Below are 16,684 nucleotides of genomic sequence, written 5' to 3'. Positions count from 1 at the left end.
TAAAGATGAGGTAAATAACCAAACCAGTTGTGACTTTGAGTTCTAGCACAGACTTTAGCTTAACAAAGATTTCTCCCTCGACCGGACCCTCGATTCAAAGCGAGATGCTTATGAAGAACTATGATTAAAATAAGATCTTTTCAATAGCTAGAAGACAGAGAAAATAATTTTTATTGCATTGATATCCGTGTTACAATATGTCCATTAAATAAAAATTACCCCTCTTTATATAGCAGGAGAGTTTCACCCCTAGTACAATTCTAAGAAAGGTAAAAATTCTTATTTTTTATTAATCACTGATCCGCTGCCGATACGGGCCGAGATATGCGTCATGATATCCGATATCGTGCCCCTCTATTGGTCGTGTGTAACTGTTATTGTGTTTTTTCGAGGTCTCGGAGCTCGTTCCGGGATCAGAGAAGTAATGTCTTATCAAGCCCGGCGGCGATCACTCTGTGTGGGCCTTCGTACGAGACGTTCCGGCTTCGATTCCGACCCCATATAATCATGCTTTTGCTTCGTTTGACCTATCGAAAAATTAGGGTGTAGGTTATCCCCGGTTTTACCCGTATACAAAAGTTCCTAAGATTTGACGTGATTTTTCTGGTATTTAAGTATTATATTTTTTAAATAATTTCTATTAAATATAATAAATGAAATTTTCTGAATAATTAACGAAACACTTTTTTTTTTCACATTCGATAAATTTAGAGATCAGAATTGCTTAACAATATCTATAAGGACAACATAAAAAACACAAGGGATCATTTTTGTTAAAGTTTTTCTATTAAAAAGTGACAGCATTTCCCGAATCATTAAATGGCGTGCGCCCAGACGCGCCGTCCGATGGGCATCGCTCTTTTTCTAAAAAGCTTAGATGGGCGGTTGGTGGGCCTCATGTCGGTGCTTACCCGGTCATCTTATTAGATGTTCATCACTACTATTTTCCCTTTTTGTCTTTTTATTTAAAACTTATATGAGTACCTTTTACTTTTATATTTTTTCAAGTATTCTAATTAAACAGGAAGGGGTTGTTTCGTTGGAAAGAAGTTATTCCGACTAATTATTTTAGTATTAGTTATCATTTTATCTTTTTATGTAAATAAAAAAATATTATAATCTCGAAATAACTAATTTCGAAATTAACTATATTACATTTTTTTCAATCAAATATAAAATAAACTCTTTTTAAATTTAGTCTCGAAATTAATTATTTCGTATATCTCGTACCAAACCAGTCCTAAAAAGTCCTTCGGCGATATTGGTTAAACATTGAGGCGGTATGGTAATTGGTCTGAGCCAGTTAAAGCTTTTACTTTTTACCCACTCATGAAATCATGATTCTTCAACTGAACAAATCCCATTTCCCATGGTTGACATGAAAATCAATATTGCAGTACGTTTTGCCCATGTTCTATTTTTTTTAATTTAAAAACATTGGATTATTAGCTGCAGAAAAAAAGTAATAAATAGATATAAATTGTACTGATTTATGAAGGCATTTGTTGTAAATTTGAAATTAATAGTTATCTTCCACCAAAAAATGAAAAAAATTTGCATATTATGCAACATTTAATTCTATGTTGTCATCCTCTTTGCACTTTTATCATTGATCCAAAAGGCAACTATGAGGGAAATTAGTAATGATTGCTAATCTTTTTTAAAAATAAATTTTAGTATTTTCATTATATTCACTCATGAAAGACGGATGTTCCTCTCTTGAAAGATTAAATGTTATATCTTCTTCTATTTATTTTGTCAAAACAAAAAAAGAAAAAGAGAAAACAGAAAATAATGTACTCTTTCTTAGTTAGCAAAATAGTTTATTTGAATTTTCGACCAATAAAAAATTGACTTTTTTGTTAAGAGGACGAAAAGGGCAAAAAAGGAAGAACTCGTAATCATAAAAGAAAAAGAAAAAAAAGAATCATAAGCAACCATTTTCCTAAGCTCTGTAAAATTTTACTACTCTTTGTATTGTTCTTTTTGTTTTGGCTTTGCCTACTTTTCCCTCTGTTCATCGGATAGTCCAGCGCACTTTTTAAGACAACAAAGAGGAGGCGTTGCTCCCATCTGAGATCGATCGCACTTTGTCTACTCTCCTTCCCCTTGTTCAAGTTTCAACTCTTAGCGATCTTCTCTTCTCAATTTGATCGAGCGAGCTCTCTCTACTTCTCAGATGGGTATGCTCCTCTACTTTCTCATCTTCCGATCCATTTTATACTACTATCTAAACCCCGCAAAATTTGATGATCCATTTACTCATATTTGTATAACCGAATGCTATTTATTAATGGGTTTTCACGGTTTAGCCCTTTTCTTGGGTTTATTTAGAAAGATTGTTTTTTTTCCTTTTTTTATAAGTAAGGTAAAAAATTGGTTATTTGTTTATTGGGTCTTTGATTTCTGTTAAATCTTGATCTTGATTGCTTGGTCTTTGTTGATTGCATTTGATTATTTATAGTTCTTTTGGTAGACTGCAGTTTGTCTAATTATTGGACTGAAATTGAATTGCTTTTGATTTGGTGATTTAGTAGATGTAATTGGGTTTATAGCTCATGCATGCTTTCCAGTTGGAATAGTTTGGTTGCTGAAGATTAACTACTTTAGGAAGTATTCTGTTTTGAACTGATACAGAATAGTCAAATTCCTTTTTTTTTAAAATTGCGGTCTATCGATGGATTTAAAAATGTTACCCACTTAATATAGCCTGATCGACGTTCAGCTTTTCTGCATCAACTTTTTATGAAGTATTATGATACTTTATTGAAGGTTATTAGTTCTGTTCATGTTCATAAGTTGAGTTTTTGTTAACTTCTTTATACTCTAATGCTTTCAGATAATAAGGATGGGTGTTGTTCAACTCATCTCATTGACGGGGATGGTGGCTTTAATGTTGCCGGAGTTGATAACTTCATGAAGGAAGTTAAACTGGCAGAATGTGGTCTTTCATATGCTGTAGTGTCCATTATGGGCCCACAAAGTAGCGGTATGAATTCTCTCTCGAAATTTACCACTTTGGAATATCATGACTTCCATTTAGCTTGATGAAGCTAGATGAACAATAGGTCCAAATCAAAATCATATCTTTATGTCCATGTCTGCGAGTGCCTCATGTCTTTGACGAATACCGGATCTGATCCACGTCTTGAAAACCTCAAGTCTTATCCCCTCCTCTTTTGTCGGGGTTTCCTTATTGCTTCCTTTCTGCTTGCCTATACTAATCATCGTTTAATGTTCTTTTTGGAATCAATGCTATTATATTGTTTTGCCAATACTGACAAAATTCAACTGGGATAATGCAGGGAAGAGTACACTGTTAAATCATCTTTTTCGTACTAACTTTAGAGAGATGGATGCCTATAAGGGAAGGTATGTATTTAGTGTATTATTTTATTTGCTAGATCTCTGCTGTTTCATTGCAGATGAGCTGACGGAATTAAGTATTTTCTAGGTCACAAACCACAAAAGGTATTTGGATGGCTCGATGTGTTGGCATTGAACCTTGCACCATTGTTATGGATTTAGAAGGAACAGATGGTAGAGAACGAGGAGAGGTGTGTTGAAAATACTTAATATAAGAAGATTTACTTTAGCGTTGTTGTTCCATCATTTATATCGTGTGACCAGATGCATATTATCCTTAAAGCATTTTTCCCAAGTGCTGTACACCTTTGATAAGGGTTCAGATGACTGGTGTCACTATGGAACCTTTTTTTTTTTTGGCTTAAACTTGTTGAAAAATAAAGTGGCCATCTGTTTATTTGACATCCCTTCTTTTCAGTGTCCTGCATTACATTAGAATTTTAATAAATCCTACATCTCATTCTATGAAGATTAGTTTCAAATCTTTGTAGCATCCTCTTTGTAGTATTACGTGACAAACTCATTGAGTAATTTTTAACATTTTTCAGTAGATTCCGGTCTATTGAGATCTTTTACCTTGCACTTCCGCTGTTCTTTGTGTTAATAGTAGCATTTTGTCCGAAGTTGTGTATGGATTTCATTGCTTGACATATTGGTAAGCGGGAACCATAATCTATTCTGTGATTAATTTTGACCAAACCAAAATTTGAGATGGTCCCTGCATATCCTTGGTTTGGTGGAGCAACTATTAATTGAGCAGATCTTTTCTCATTTAGGCTTTATGTTTTTTTTTAGGATGACACTGCATTTGAAAAGCAGAGCGCTTTATTTGCACTTGCTGTTTCTGATATAGTGCTTATCAACATGTAAGTTCTTCTATTCTGTGAAATAGATAGTACATGGACTTCTGATAAATTAAAGCCAGAAAAGAATTACGCATTGGTGGCTCAAAAGTTTAAAAATTCAGGTGGTGTCATGACATTGGTCGTGAGCAGGCTGCAAATAAGCCTCTTTTGAAGACTGTTTTCCAGGTAAAGTACAGAGAAGCTTCTTTTTCGAATATTCCTTCTGGATGTTTTATTACTTACTATATCTTGAACAGGTTATGATGCGGTTATTTAGTCCGCGTAAAACGACATTGATGTTTGTTATTCGTGACAAAACAAGGGTAAGGTGCCTTCTTCTCTCATAAATGTTTTAACAGGTTAAGGAAATTCTGCCATTTATAAAGCTGGAGGTCCTGTGAGAACTAAGTAGGTTGTTTTTTCACTTTTGTTTGTAGACTCCCCTCGAAAATTTGGAACCTGTTCTAAGGGAAGACATTCAAAAGGTACCATATTCATGATTCTCTTATTATGTGTCTCCGTCTGGACTCTACATTTTCGATTTTATCATACTGTTCTGGACTTTGTAGATATGGGATTCTGTCCCAAAGCCGCAAGCTCACAAGGAAACACCGTTAAGTGAGTTTTTTAATGTGAGTGGCATTAAAATTTGATCTGCTGTTACTTTCTTGCTGTCTGTTTGTCTGCTCACAGATTTGTGAAATTTGACTGGATGTCCAGGTCGAGGTCGTGGCTCTTTCTAGTTATGAAGAGAAGGAAGAACAATTCAACGAGCAGGTATATGAAAATTGTAATTTTTGAGAATTCATTGATTATTATATGTTCCTTTTTAGTATTTCATATCCACTTATCTTATTTGGTTATTTTGTCTAGGTTGTAGCCAATGATCAAATTAGAAGATCTACTATTTTGTTTAATTAACTCTGGTTTACTTCCCTTCTTGTTTCTTTTAAGGTCGCTAGTCTAAGACAACGCTTCTTTCATTCCATTGCACCTGGTGGGCTTGCTGGAGATAGGCGGGGTGTTGTTCCTGCTTCAGGCTTTTCATTTAGTGCACAACAGATATGGAAGGTTATAAAGGAAAACAAGGACCTTGACCTGCCTGCCCATAAGGTTATAACCCGAAGATCTACTGCTATTGAACTATCAGTTATCCATGTGTTTCTGACATACACGATTTTGATCTAATTGCAGGTTATGGTAGCTACGGTGCGCTGTGAAGAGATTGCCAATGAAAAATATGCTTCTTTCACCACAAATGAGGTACACAGAATTGTTTTGAGGTTTATTTAAATTATACCTTGTTCTGTTTTGTCTTCTATTTTAGAGATCACCGCTCATTGTAAAGTAATTGACATTGTTTTAGGAATGGTGTCAATTAGAAGAGGCAGTACATTCTCACTCCGTACGGGGCTTTGGACGGAAGCTCAGCTCAATTTTAGACACTTGTCTATCAGAGTAAGGACAATACTTTCATGCGGTATAGAATGGTACTTCTAGAAAGAAACGAAGAATGTCTGTGTGCTAGTAATTTTCATGCGTGAAGCTTATCTGTAGTGGATGCTCCTAATGTGAATTTCTTGCCTTCCAAAAGGATGCATATAAGCGTTCTTGTGGTTTGAGCAAGGAGAACAAAAGGAGAATATAGCTGGTCACCACAATTCATCTTATTTGATAAAGCTTATGGTAATATGAAAAACTGCGAGAAGAGTATAACATTAAGAGAGTTGAGGACAAAAGAAAGACTGATTGGTTTTAACTGTCTCTAGTTTCTCTGCAAGAATGCTTGAATTAGTATTCTTATCATGTGGTTCTCCCTTCTTTGATTATCTGATTGTACCAGTTTAAAGATTAAGGTGTTGGAGAAGGTAAAGCTGGTGGAGCATGATGTTTAGATTGATGATACACCAGAACCATGTTTGAAGTTGTGGTGGACCTTATGTTCATTTAGCATAATTGTTGGAAAGCAAAGAGATTCGGATGGCTAGTTTATACATTGTCTTCTATATGTCATGCTAGAGTGAAGGTTTCTTTTTCTTTTGATAAATAGTTGTAAGGGGTTATTAGGTATGTGGATATTGTGGCCGGCTATGGATGATCCACCATCTCACTGTGTTTTTGTATCTGGATTTACTGTCTGAGTGGAGTGAAATTCTTGGGGTTGTGTGCATAATATCCCTCTGAATATTCCTACAAAATGATTACTTAAAACCTAGGGTATAAAATAAAGGAAGCAAACCACTCAGTGTTCCTCCTTCCATCCATCTTCTCGTCCTTTCTAGCATAGGAGAACTCCCTCTGGTAAACTACTTTTTCTTTTTCTTCCTCCCTACACCCAGCTCTAATCTCCCTTCATTCCCCTCTACTACGCTTTTTTATGGGCTCATATGCTCTCTTTCTCTATGGTCTTTTTTCGATTCTTCTCTTAAACTAATGATGATGGCCAGGTAATACTGCTGCCATGCCTTAGGGGTTTGGTCTAGTGGTAAGAGCGCAACGCATAATATGTGGGTTAGGAGGAAATCACAGTCTGCTGTAGACAAAAGCCTGGTATTTAAGTGGAGAAGGGTAGAGGGGTGTGCCCATTATCCACTGATTTTTGAACCTTGCGCCACAGGCGCTCGGCGATTTCTTGGTTATTAAAAAAAAGAAGGTAATACTGCTGCTACCCTGCCTGGCGTTCTGCTGGTCCATTTTTTTAAAATAAATTTTATAAATTTATTTGTTCCTTATTTTTTCTAGGCTTTCTATATCAAAACAATCGATCAGCTATGCGTGAACATAAATTAGTTGCGGTCCCGCTATGTGAATCCTTTGTATCCATTCCACTCTGATTATATTATTTATTTTAAAGGAAATTAGGATTTTTTTGAACTTCGAAGTTCTCTGAGTCTCTTATCTTTATTCTGATATAGAAGTCACTGCTAAGGCTAAAAACACCCCTGGCAAACTTTAGATTTGATGTTAAATGTAACATAAGGTCCACCTCTGGATAGTTTATACATTGTCTTGTATATCTCGTGCTAGATTTGAAATGTAGAGTAATTTTTTGCTGAATTCATTTCTTCTTACAATTTTTCTCCCTTGGTATGTATGTTATGATTGTCTTCATGTATGCATATTTACATTATAAGCAGGGTGCACATGGAAAATAAGATTTTCTTCTTCTCAGGTATGATGCCGAGGCTACCTTCTTTGAGGAAGGGGTTAGATCCTCAAAGCGAAAGCAGTTGGAAGAGAAATTGCTGCAGGTACCGGGCTAGGCTTTGCTCTCTCCTAAACTTGTTTTACTACATACACCCAACCTTTGGGTATATTCCCTGCATTAACCTTTCTAATTTTGATGATTGACCAACCAAACTTGCTGGATTCCTGTGTTAATTTTGATGATTGACCAACCAAACTTGCTGGATTCCTGTGTCTTATAGAGATATCTTCAGCCTTCTTAGAATATATACAATACAACATACCCAGTCTTATCCCACACCGTGGGGTCTGGGGAGGGTAGTGTGTACGCATACGTTACCCCTACCTTGTGAGGATTGGCCTTCTTAGAGTCAACCAAATATATTCACATGCTAAATTTCTAGTTTAATGGTACTCCTTGAGCTAATGATGTAAATGCTAATGCTTTACTTATTTTTCCTCAAAGCGGAGGGTCATTTTTTTGATTGCGATCGACTCCTGATTTATCCTTCCTTTTTGTTGTAGCTTGTCCAACCAGCCTACCAATCTATGCTGGGACACATACGATCTGACACTTTTGAAAGATTCAAAGAAGCATTTGATAAGGCATTGAAGGGGGGTAAAGGGTTTGCTCTGGCTGCTCATGAATGCACCGAGTCTTTTATCTCCCGGTTTGATGAAGAATGCACAGGTACAGACTATAACCTGCCATTGCGGTTACTGGTTTACCTCGCTTGATTTATATCTTTTCCTCTGAGGAGGGAATAATATCCTTCGCTTGCAATTCCTTCCCCAAGGTAATAAAAAAGATTGAGGAGCTGATACCCCATCTTTATGTAGGGAGCCTAGTCATAAAAGCTGCTGTTTCTCTAGGAATACACTTGTATAGCTGACAAACTTTTTTAGTTGAAGTAGTTGCTTACTAAAGATTATTTATTGAAGTGTTCACTTAGGGTTGGAGGGTAAATTTCTTATGTTCTTTTGTTGCTATATGGTACCCATTTCTATATCTTCTTGGATGCATGTAATTTGAACTTACTAAAGATTATTTATTGAAGTGTTCACTTAGGGTTGGAGGGTAAATTTCTTATGTTCTTTTGTTGCTATATGGTACCCATTTCTATATCTTCTTGGAGGCATGTAATTTGAACTGCAATGACTGTTGACATATTCTTCTTCCCCTCTCTTGGAGAAATAGCAACTTCTCTGACTGGATATACCAAACCAGAAAAGTATTTTTGCAAAGAGATTGCTGTATCACTTGCTGACTTTCAGCATTCATAGGAAACTAGCGTTTATTATTACTTTTCCTTGTAGTTAATGAAATGCCCCAAGATTGGAAAGCTTTAATGGGTGATAATTTGTGTGGGGAGTGAAATGTTGAGCTTAATGTTAGCAGCTTGCTTTTTGAAATTTGACAGCTGATGCATTATTTTGTAGATGCTATTATCGACCAAGCAAAATGGGACTCATCTAGAGTGAGGGATAAGCTGAGGCGTGATGTAGATGCTCATATTGCTGAAGTTCGTAGCGCCAAGCTGGCTGAAGTTACATCCCTCTATGAGGTATGAAGTTTGACAACCTCTATAGTTTAGCATTAGTTCTCATGTTGTGGCTATCACCTGTCGTCTCCTTGTGTAGTTTGGAGATCCTCACTTCTTAAGCTAACTTGTGGCTATCACCTGTCGTCTCCTTGTGTAGTTTGGAGATCCTCACTTCTTAAGCTAACTTTTGAGGTTGAGTAGGCTCAAGGCTCATTTTCTTAACATTATATCAGAGCCAGACCCAAACCTAGACCCAAACATATCCCTGTTGTTTCATCCAATGTTAGATCCTTAAGTTATTCACACCCATATGTCCAACTTGCTTGGACAATCCTCACCTCATTTAACTCCTCCTCATTTAACTTCTAGGAGGAGTTAGGTCCAAAGTCCATTATATTAAACAACATTAATGGCAAAAATTGTAGGAACTTACCTCAATTTTTGTAGTGTTCTGTTCTAGGATTTTGAGGTGAAAATGAGGGCATTGGATATACATGGGACTTTTAATTTTTTTTCCCCATCCCTCAATAAGGGAACATGCCATCACTTGGTTGCATCTGATAGCTGAATGGCTGGTGCAACATTTTTCTTTGACAAACCACATGGACCATTTGAGATTCTTTTTTTAGATATAGATATGCTGGAACTGATGAAATATTTTTTGTCTAGACGAAACTGAACGAGGCATTAGCTGGACCTGTTGAGGCTCTTTTAGATGGAGCTAGTGATGATACATGGCCAGCAATAAGAAAACTGCTTCAGCGTGAGACTGACACGGCAATCTCGGGTTTTGCTGCTGCACTTTCTGGTTTTGAAATGGATGAAGAAAGTAGGGATAATATGATTTTGCGATTAAAAGATTATGCACGTGGAGTAGTTGAAGCAAAGACAAAGGAAGAAGCTGGAAGGGTCTTGATTCGCATGAAGGACAGGTGCGGACATGAGTTGATCTTGTTCTACTGCTCTGACATAAATTATTTACAATACAAACTACTATGCTGAGCTGAAAATTATTGTCAGGTTTTCAACATTATTCAGCCATGATCAGGATTCAATGCCACGAGTTTGGACTGGCAAGGAAGATATTCGAGCAATTACTAAAACTGCACGATCAGCTGTATGATTGACTGAAATAAACTTTCCTTTTCTTGGTGTGTGATTTCGCTTTTCAATTATTACCTTTAAGTTTGTGCTGACTTTTTCAATTTTCTCCCAGTCTCTGAAGCTCCTGTCAGTTATGGCCGCAGTTCGCTTGGACGATGAGGGTGATAATATAGACAAAACACTTTCCCTTGCTCTTGTGGATGGAAAAGCAGGTGCTTCCTCTGCAAGGAGCATTACATCAGTTGATCCTCTGGCCTCTAGCACTTGGAATGAGGTAACTGGCCTACTTATGTGGTTCGTCTTGGAAGCTTTTTGTAAGGAAAAAAAATGTGTTCAACAAAAAGGGGAAGACACATTCTTTCCCTTTTTGTATGATGAAGTAATCTTTGCATGGTGTAGTTCAGCCCATAAATTTTTTTATCTTGTGGTCAATTTATACTGCAGGTCCCTCCATCAAAAACTTTGATTACTCCTGTCCAGTGCAAGTCTTTATGGAGACAATTTCAGACAGAGACTGAATATGTTGTTTCACAAGCCATTGCTGCTCAGGCAAGATATTTAGATGCTATTGTGCATCTCTTTCTGCTTTTATCATAGTGCATTCTTGTATGTGCTTGTTTGATTGTCGGTTATATATGTTCTGAAAGTTTTAATAATAATAGAAGGTGCAGAGTGATGCTGGGTATTTTCAGTTCATAATAGGATTAGAACATTCGGAGTGAAATCTTGTCCATCGAACATCTGAGATTTGTTTTTTGCATCAAAGAGGGGGATGTAACACGTGGAGGTTGACTGTCCTTCATGCTATGCATGTGAATTCTAATTTTGAGAGCTGAAAAGTTGGAGAGTACCTAACTACCTTTTGATTGTATCCTGGCATTGATAATCTTTGCGTTTTCTTCTTGATTGCTTCTGATTTTCTTTTATTCTACTTTCAGGAGGCTAGCAAGAGAAATAATAACTGGTTACCACCTCCATGGGCAATTGCTGCCATGGTGATTTTGGGATTCAATGAATTCATGACACTTTTAAGGTATCCTTTCTGACTTGTAGTTCATGATTGCCCCCAACACCCCGCCCCAGTTTTTACAGCATAACATGGTTTAACTCATAGCTCATATTGGGTTTTACTTTTTCCAGAAATCCATTATATTTGGGGGTTATATTCGTCGCCTATTTGCTATTTAAAGCCCTTTGGGTGCAGTTGGACATCTCAGGCGAATTCCGCAATGGAGTTGTAAGTATTGAATTTGATATTCCTAGAGTTCTAATGTTTGTGTACTAGAAGCAATTCAACCAAATATCCTAATTTTAAAAAAGGCAATTCAACCAGATAACTGTTACAAGCTCTTGTTCGTCGCTTCTTAGAAAGATTATTTGAATAATTTTTCTACATTCTTTAAGGACAACAGTGATAATTTTCAGTTGCAAGTGACATTCTAATAATCCTTTTTGACAAAGTTACAAAAAGAGAATTAATGAAGTTTTGATCTTTCCTTGGTGATTCAGTTCGTAAGTTTATTTTCCTGGAGATGTTTTACCCTACGTTAGGCAACAACTAGGGAAAGGAAGAGAAATTTATTTTCTTTACTTTGCTTGGTTTGGGTGGAAAACAAGAAAGAAAGAGGAAAACATGTGACTTTTCCTTCTCGTAAAAAGTAAATTTGTGAGCCGGAAGGGAAATGATTCTCTTTCATTTTCTTTTCTATCATCCAAACAAACACAGCAACAGAAAGGAAAATGTTGGTATAACTTTTCCTTTCTTTCTCGTCATTTCTCTAGTTTCCAAGCTATGCAAGAAGTATACCTTTAGGTTCACGGTCTTTCGGTATTTATTTTGGTTTACCACCTGGTGTCGGGTACCCGTATTGGAGCCCCGATTAATCCCAGATTCGCGCCCGCGTAAGGCCCATTAAAGGAGGAAGCACTCCCTACTAGGATCTTTTTCATTATTATCTCATTTGATGTGATCTTCTTGATGCTTTTTGGCAGCTTCCTGGAGTTCTCTCCTTATCCACGAAGTTGCTTCCTACAGTCATGAATCTTCTTAGAAAACTAGCAGAGGAAGGACAAGGAGTGGCAAGTGGTGAAACTCAACGTAACCCTGCCGTTGCATCAAAGAGCTTCCGCGGTAGCTCTAGCACGAATGATAATGGTGATGTGTCAACAAGTGCTACATCTGAAGTAACTTCAGAAAATGGAACAGAATACTCTAGCTCCTCGTTACATGACAAAATGCAGTAAGTTTTTGTTTATAGAGCCTTTCTTATTCTGCGACAGCAAAGTTTTTCTGCTCATCCGGATGCTATATGGTGCGCGATTCTGCCTGAGGGCTTTCACCTTTAGAGGCAAAGCATGTGTGAAGAATCAGAAACTAAAGGCGTTGATTTTTGTAAACTGGGGCTTGTGTTGTCATGAAAGAAGTCCCCACTGAATAGGTTGTGTTTTAGTTTTCTTTTCTTTCTTTTTCTTATTAACCTTCTGCCCACTTTTGCCCCAACCTATAGATGTCCGTTGATTTCTTTTGTTGGTAAACTAAGAGGGTCCTCCTTTTCTGGCTTTGTTTTTTTATCGTTCTCCTGTTTGCCATCAAATTTTTTCTTATGAGAAGCATAATATGATGTCTGTATTTTATTTATGGATAAGTGACAGAAGATATCAAACTATATTCTAATGAGATGGGATTTTCGTCAAATTCATTAGAGAAATTATTGAAATGTTTCCAGCTTCTCTTAGAAGTCTTGCTTATTTTGTAATTTGTACCCTTCCATAATGTGTATTCCTTTTATTTTCTTTTTTTAAAAATATTCCACTATATAGTGGATACACACGGGGAAATGTGTGAGACTTTTATCACTAGACTAAGTATTGATGGTCAATATATTTCTTCTCGTTTTCTAATTAATTACTCCCTCCGTTTTAATTTATGTAAACCTATTTCTTTTTTAGTCTGTGTCAAAAAAAATTATTTTTTTCCTTATTTGGAAACAATTTACCTTTATGCAATGATTTATAGCCACACAAAATATATGTGTCTCATTTTACATAAGTTCAAAAGTCTTCTCTCTTTTCTTAAATTCCGTGCCCAGTCAAATGAGTTCACATAAATTGAAACGGAGGGAGTATATTTTAGAACATTACTCTTGTCTTGCAACTATATATTGTATTTGGTGCTTCAACTTCTGCATAATCCCTCTTGAGAGTGACTATACAATATTATTTTTCCCGTGCTATTATTTTTAACGTTTTCTGCGCATCTAGAAAGGAGTGTAACTGCTCGATTATATGTCAACCAAAGAAGTGATTTGGAGTAATAATGATACAAAAATGATTTACGCAAACAAGATAATTAATTTCTTTCATTTGATGAAACCTTTCCATTAAAAAACAAAAAGAAAAACGTGTTTAAAAGTTTCTACAAACAAAATCAGAAAATACAGCCATAAAAACAGGTGAAATAGTCCCTAACCATAAGAAGAGAGTGTGGACCATCAATTATTTGCAGTCATAGGTTGGGCACGAACTTGACCCTCTAAATAAGTAAATATGACCAAATTTAAGACCATCTAGGATCTAACCCATTTTCAAAATTCAATGATGTTAAAAGCTGCGTAACATATTAATTTATCTAGCTATATAGTGGTTGGACCTTTGGTGGACAATTCTCAATTATTTGTTAATAGGGGAGTAGTTATGCCTTTACTAAGCTATGTTTTCAGTACCACTATCCCTCTTTTTGTGATTCCTTGGGATCTTGAGAGCAATTACCGAACCTTTTTCTAAAGCTTTTATTGGAAGGTGGGTGGACTGGAGGCCTAGCTAGTTCGACTATCCGATTACTTAATTTAGTAGAGTTATCATTACTTGTAAAAAAGAAAAAACTTAATTTAGTAGATACAACAACAACATACTCAGTATTATTCACATCGTGGGATATGGGGAGAGTAGTGTGTACGCAGACCTTACCCCTATCTTGTGAGGATAGAGATATTGTTTTCAATAAACCCTCGGCTCAAGAAAGCATAAACACCACATTAATGAAAATATAGACAAGAAGGGACATTACCAAAAAGCATATAAAAGTAGAATAAAAATAACAAGATAATAAGGTGATCAACAATGAAAGTAAACAACGGGTAGTCATAAAAACCTACTACCAATAGAAAGCGAGACTGCGTGCCGATACTATTGTTATGAACACTCTAGACTACCTACTCTACTACCCTCATCCTCGACCCCCATACATTCTTATGAAGGGTCATGTCCTCTGTCAGCTGAAGTTGCGCCATGCCTTGTCTAATCACCTCTCCCCACCTCTTCTTTGGCCTACCTCTACCTCTCCGTAGGCCTTCCAATGTCTACCTCTCACACCTTCTCACTGGGGCGTCTGTGCTCCTCCTCCTTACATGACCAAACCATCTAAGCCGCGCTTCTAGCATCTTGTTCTCAATAGGGGCCACACCCACCTTGTTGCGAATAACCTCATTTATGATCCTATCTAACCTGGTGTGACCGCACATCCATCTCAACATCCTCATCTCTGCTACCTTCATCTTCTGGACATGAGTGATCCCGACTGGCCAACACTCAGCCCCATACAACATTGTTGGTCTGACCACTACTCTGTAGAACTTACCCTTAAGTTTCGGTGGTTCTTGTCACACAAAATACTGGAAGCAAGTCTCAATTTCATCCAACCTGCCCCAATACGATGTGTGACATCTTCATCAATCTCCCCATCCCCCTTAATAATAGACCCAAGGTACTTAAAACTCCCTCTCCTAGGGATGACCTGCGAGTCCAACCTCACCTCATCTCCCCCTCCTTGAGTCTCGCCACTGAACTTACACTCCAAGTATTCTGTCTTGGTCCTGCTCAACCTGAAACCTTTAGATTTCAGGGTCTGCCTCCATACCTCTGATTGCGCGTTCACACCGTCTCGTGTCTCGTCAATCAATACAATATCATCTGCAAATAGAATGCACCACGACACCTCCCTTTGGATGTAGCGCGTCAGCATGTCCATCGCCAGAGCAAACAAAAAAGGGCTGTGTGCCTACCCCTAATGCAACTCCATCATAACCAGAATATGGTCCGAGTCCCCACCCACCGTCCTCACTTGGATCTTTACTCCATCATACAAGTCCTTAATCAACCTAACGTAGGCAACATGTACACCTCTATCCTCCAAACATCTCCACAAAACCTCCCTCAAAACTTTATCGTACGTCTTTTCTAAGTCGATGAACACAATATGCAAGTCCTTCTTTCTCTCCCTATACTGCTCCATCAATCTCCTAACAAGGTGAATTGCTTCTATAGTCGAACGTCCCGACATAAACCCAAACTTGTTCTCTAAAATAGACACACTCCTCCTCAACCTTAGCTCTACCACTCTCTCCCAAGACTTTCATAGTATGGCTAAGCAACTTGATACCCCGATAGTTATTGCAATTTTAGATATCACCCTTATTCTTGTATACAGGAACTATCGTGCTCCACCTCCACTCTTCGAGCATCTTCTTCATTCTAAAAATGACATTAAATAACCTATTGAGCCACTCCAAGCCTGCCTTGCCGCACTCTTCCAAAACTCTATCGGAATTTCATCTGGCTCGGTCGCTTTGCCCCTGCTCATCTTATGCATAGCCTCCTCAACTTTATCAACTCTAATCCGCCTACAATACTCAAAGTCACAACGACTCCCAGAGAGTTCCAAATCACCTAGTATGATGCTCATGTTTCCCTCCTCGTTTAAGAGACTATGGAAGTAGGTCTGCCAGCTCCGACGGATAAGCCCCTCATCCAACAAAACTCTACCTTCTTTATCCTTGATGCACTTCACTTGGTCCAAGTCATGCGCCTTTCTTTCTCGCGCCTTGGTTAACCTGGACAACCTCTTATCCCCACCTCGACCCTCGAGTTCCTCATACAAATGACTAAAAGTTGTAGTCTTGGCCGCCGTAACTGCTAGTTTTGCCTCTTTCTTAGCCAACTTATAATCCTCCATATTCACCCTCTTCTCCCCCTCCTTTACACTTTCCACTAGATTCAGATACACAACTTTCTTGGTTTCCACTTTTACTTGCACCTCTTCATTCCACCACCAGTCTCCCTTGTGACCACTAGAGTAACCCTTTGATACCCCTAATACCTTTCTCGCGGCTTCCCTAATGCACTGCGCAGTCGTGGTCCACATAGCGCTTGCGTCCTCACTACTCCTCCAAGCCCCCATAGTCATCACCAGCTTGAACCCCAACTCCTGCGCTTTAGCTTCTGTCAAGGCTCCCCACTTGATCCTATGTTGGCTATACATCGCCCTCTTCCTCGTGATCTCAAGGTCCATGACCAGGAGCCTATGAAGGGTCAAGAAATTCTCACTCGGGATGATCTTGCAATCTGTGCAAAGACCTCTATTGGACTTCCAACAGAGTAAATAAGCAATCTAAGTCTCGGTCACCAAACTCCGGATAAGTAATTTAGTAGATAAGTAAACAATATTGATAGAGTGCACATTTATTGAATAGAGATAAGGGTAAATTAGTTTAATTTTTTATTTATTTATGATGTCTTAGAGGCACACAAAATAGAAACATGACAAGTAAAATTGAATGGACCGAACATATATGTTGGGCAATG

The 16,684-nt window shown here is 37.7% G+C and overlaps 2 protein-coding genes across 3 annotated transcripts; one reads left to right on the top strand and one right to left on the bottom strand.

Annotated features, from left to right (window-relative positions):
* The first annotated feature begins 1,876 nt into the window (after nt 1-1,876).
* Nucleotides 1,877-12,740, top strand: LOC107810746 (protein ROOT HAIR DEFECTIVE 3-like). Of its 2 annotated transcripts, XM_016635570.2 has the most exons (23): nt 1,877-2,183; nt 2,840-2,989; nt 3,306-3,372; nt 3,455-3,557; nt 4,162-4,232; nt 4,334-4,397; nt 4,469-4,534; nt 4,649-4,696; nt 4,781-4,843; nt 4,932-4,988; nt 5,166-5,324; nt 5,406-5,474; nt 5,578-5,669; nt 7,384-7,462; nt 7,923-8,088; nt 8,838-8,962; nt 9,611-9,873; nt 9,962-10,058; nt 10,158-10,319; nt 10,490-10,594; nt 10,984-11,078; nt 11,186-11,282; nt 12,038-12,740. In XM_016635570.2, exons 1-23 carry the CDS (start codon nt 2,180-2,182, stop codon nt 12,287-12,289), a joined length of 2,454 nt encoding a protein of 817 aa, XP_016491056.1. In that variant the 5' UTR covers nt 1,877-2,179; the 3' UTR covers nt 12,290-12,740. The 2 variants fall into 2 exon arrangements, with proteins under 2 accessions (XP_016491056.1, XP_016491047.1); XM_016635561.2 differs by lacking the exon at nt 1,877-2,183 and having other exon boundaries at nt 2,830-2,989.
* Nucleotides 12,741-13,450: 710 nt separating this feature from the next.
* LOC142179773 (uncharacterized) lies at nt 13,451-16,391 on the bottom strand. The gene is made up of 2 exons (XM_075250643.1): nt 15,934-16,391; nt 13,451-13,460 (listed from the first exon to the last, which is right to left on the bottom strand). The coding sequence occupies exons 1-2, from the start codon at nt 16,389-16,391 to the stop codon at nt 13,451-13,453; spliced, it is 468 nt and encodes a 155-aa protein (XP_075106744.1).
* Between the last annotated feature and the right edge of the window lie 293 nt (nt 16,392-16,684).

This window comes from Nicotiana tabacum, chromosome 4 (genome assembly GCF_000715075.1).
Source record: "Nicotiana tabacum cultivar K326 chromosome 4, ASM71507v2, whole genome shotgun sequence".
In the NCBI taxonomy this organism is placed as follows: domain Eukaryota; kingdom Viridiplantae; phylum Streptophyta; class Magnoliopsida; order Solanales; family Solanaceae; genus Nicotiana; species Nicotiana tabacum.
Note: the sequence above shows the minus strand (reverse complement) of the source record. Positions and strands in the feature narration are given on the sequence as shown.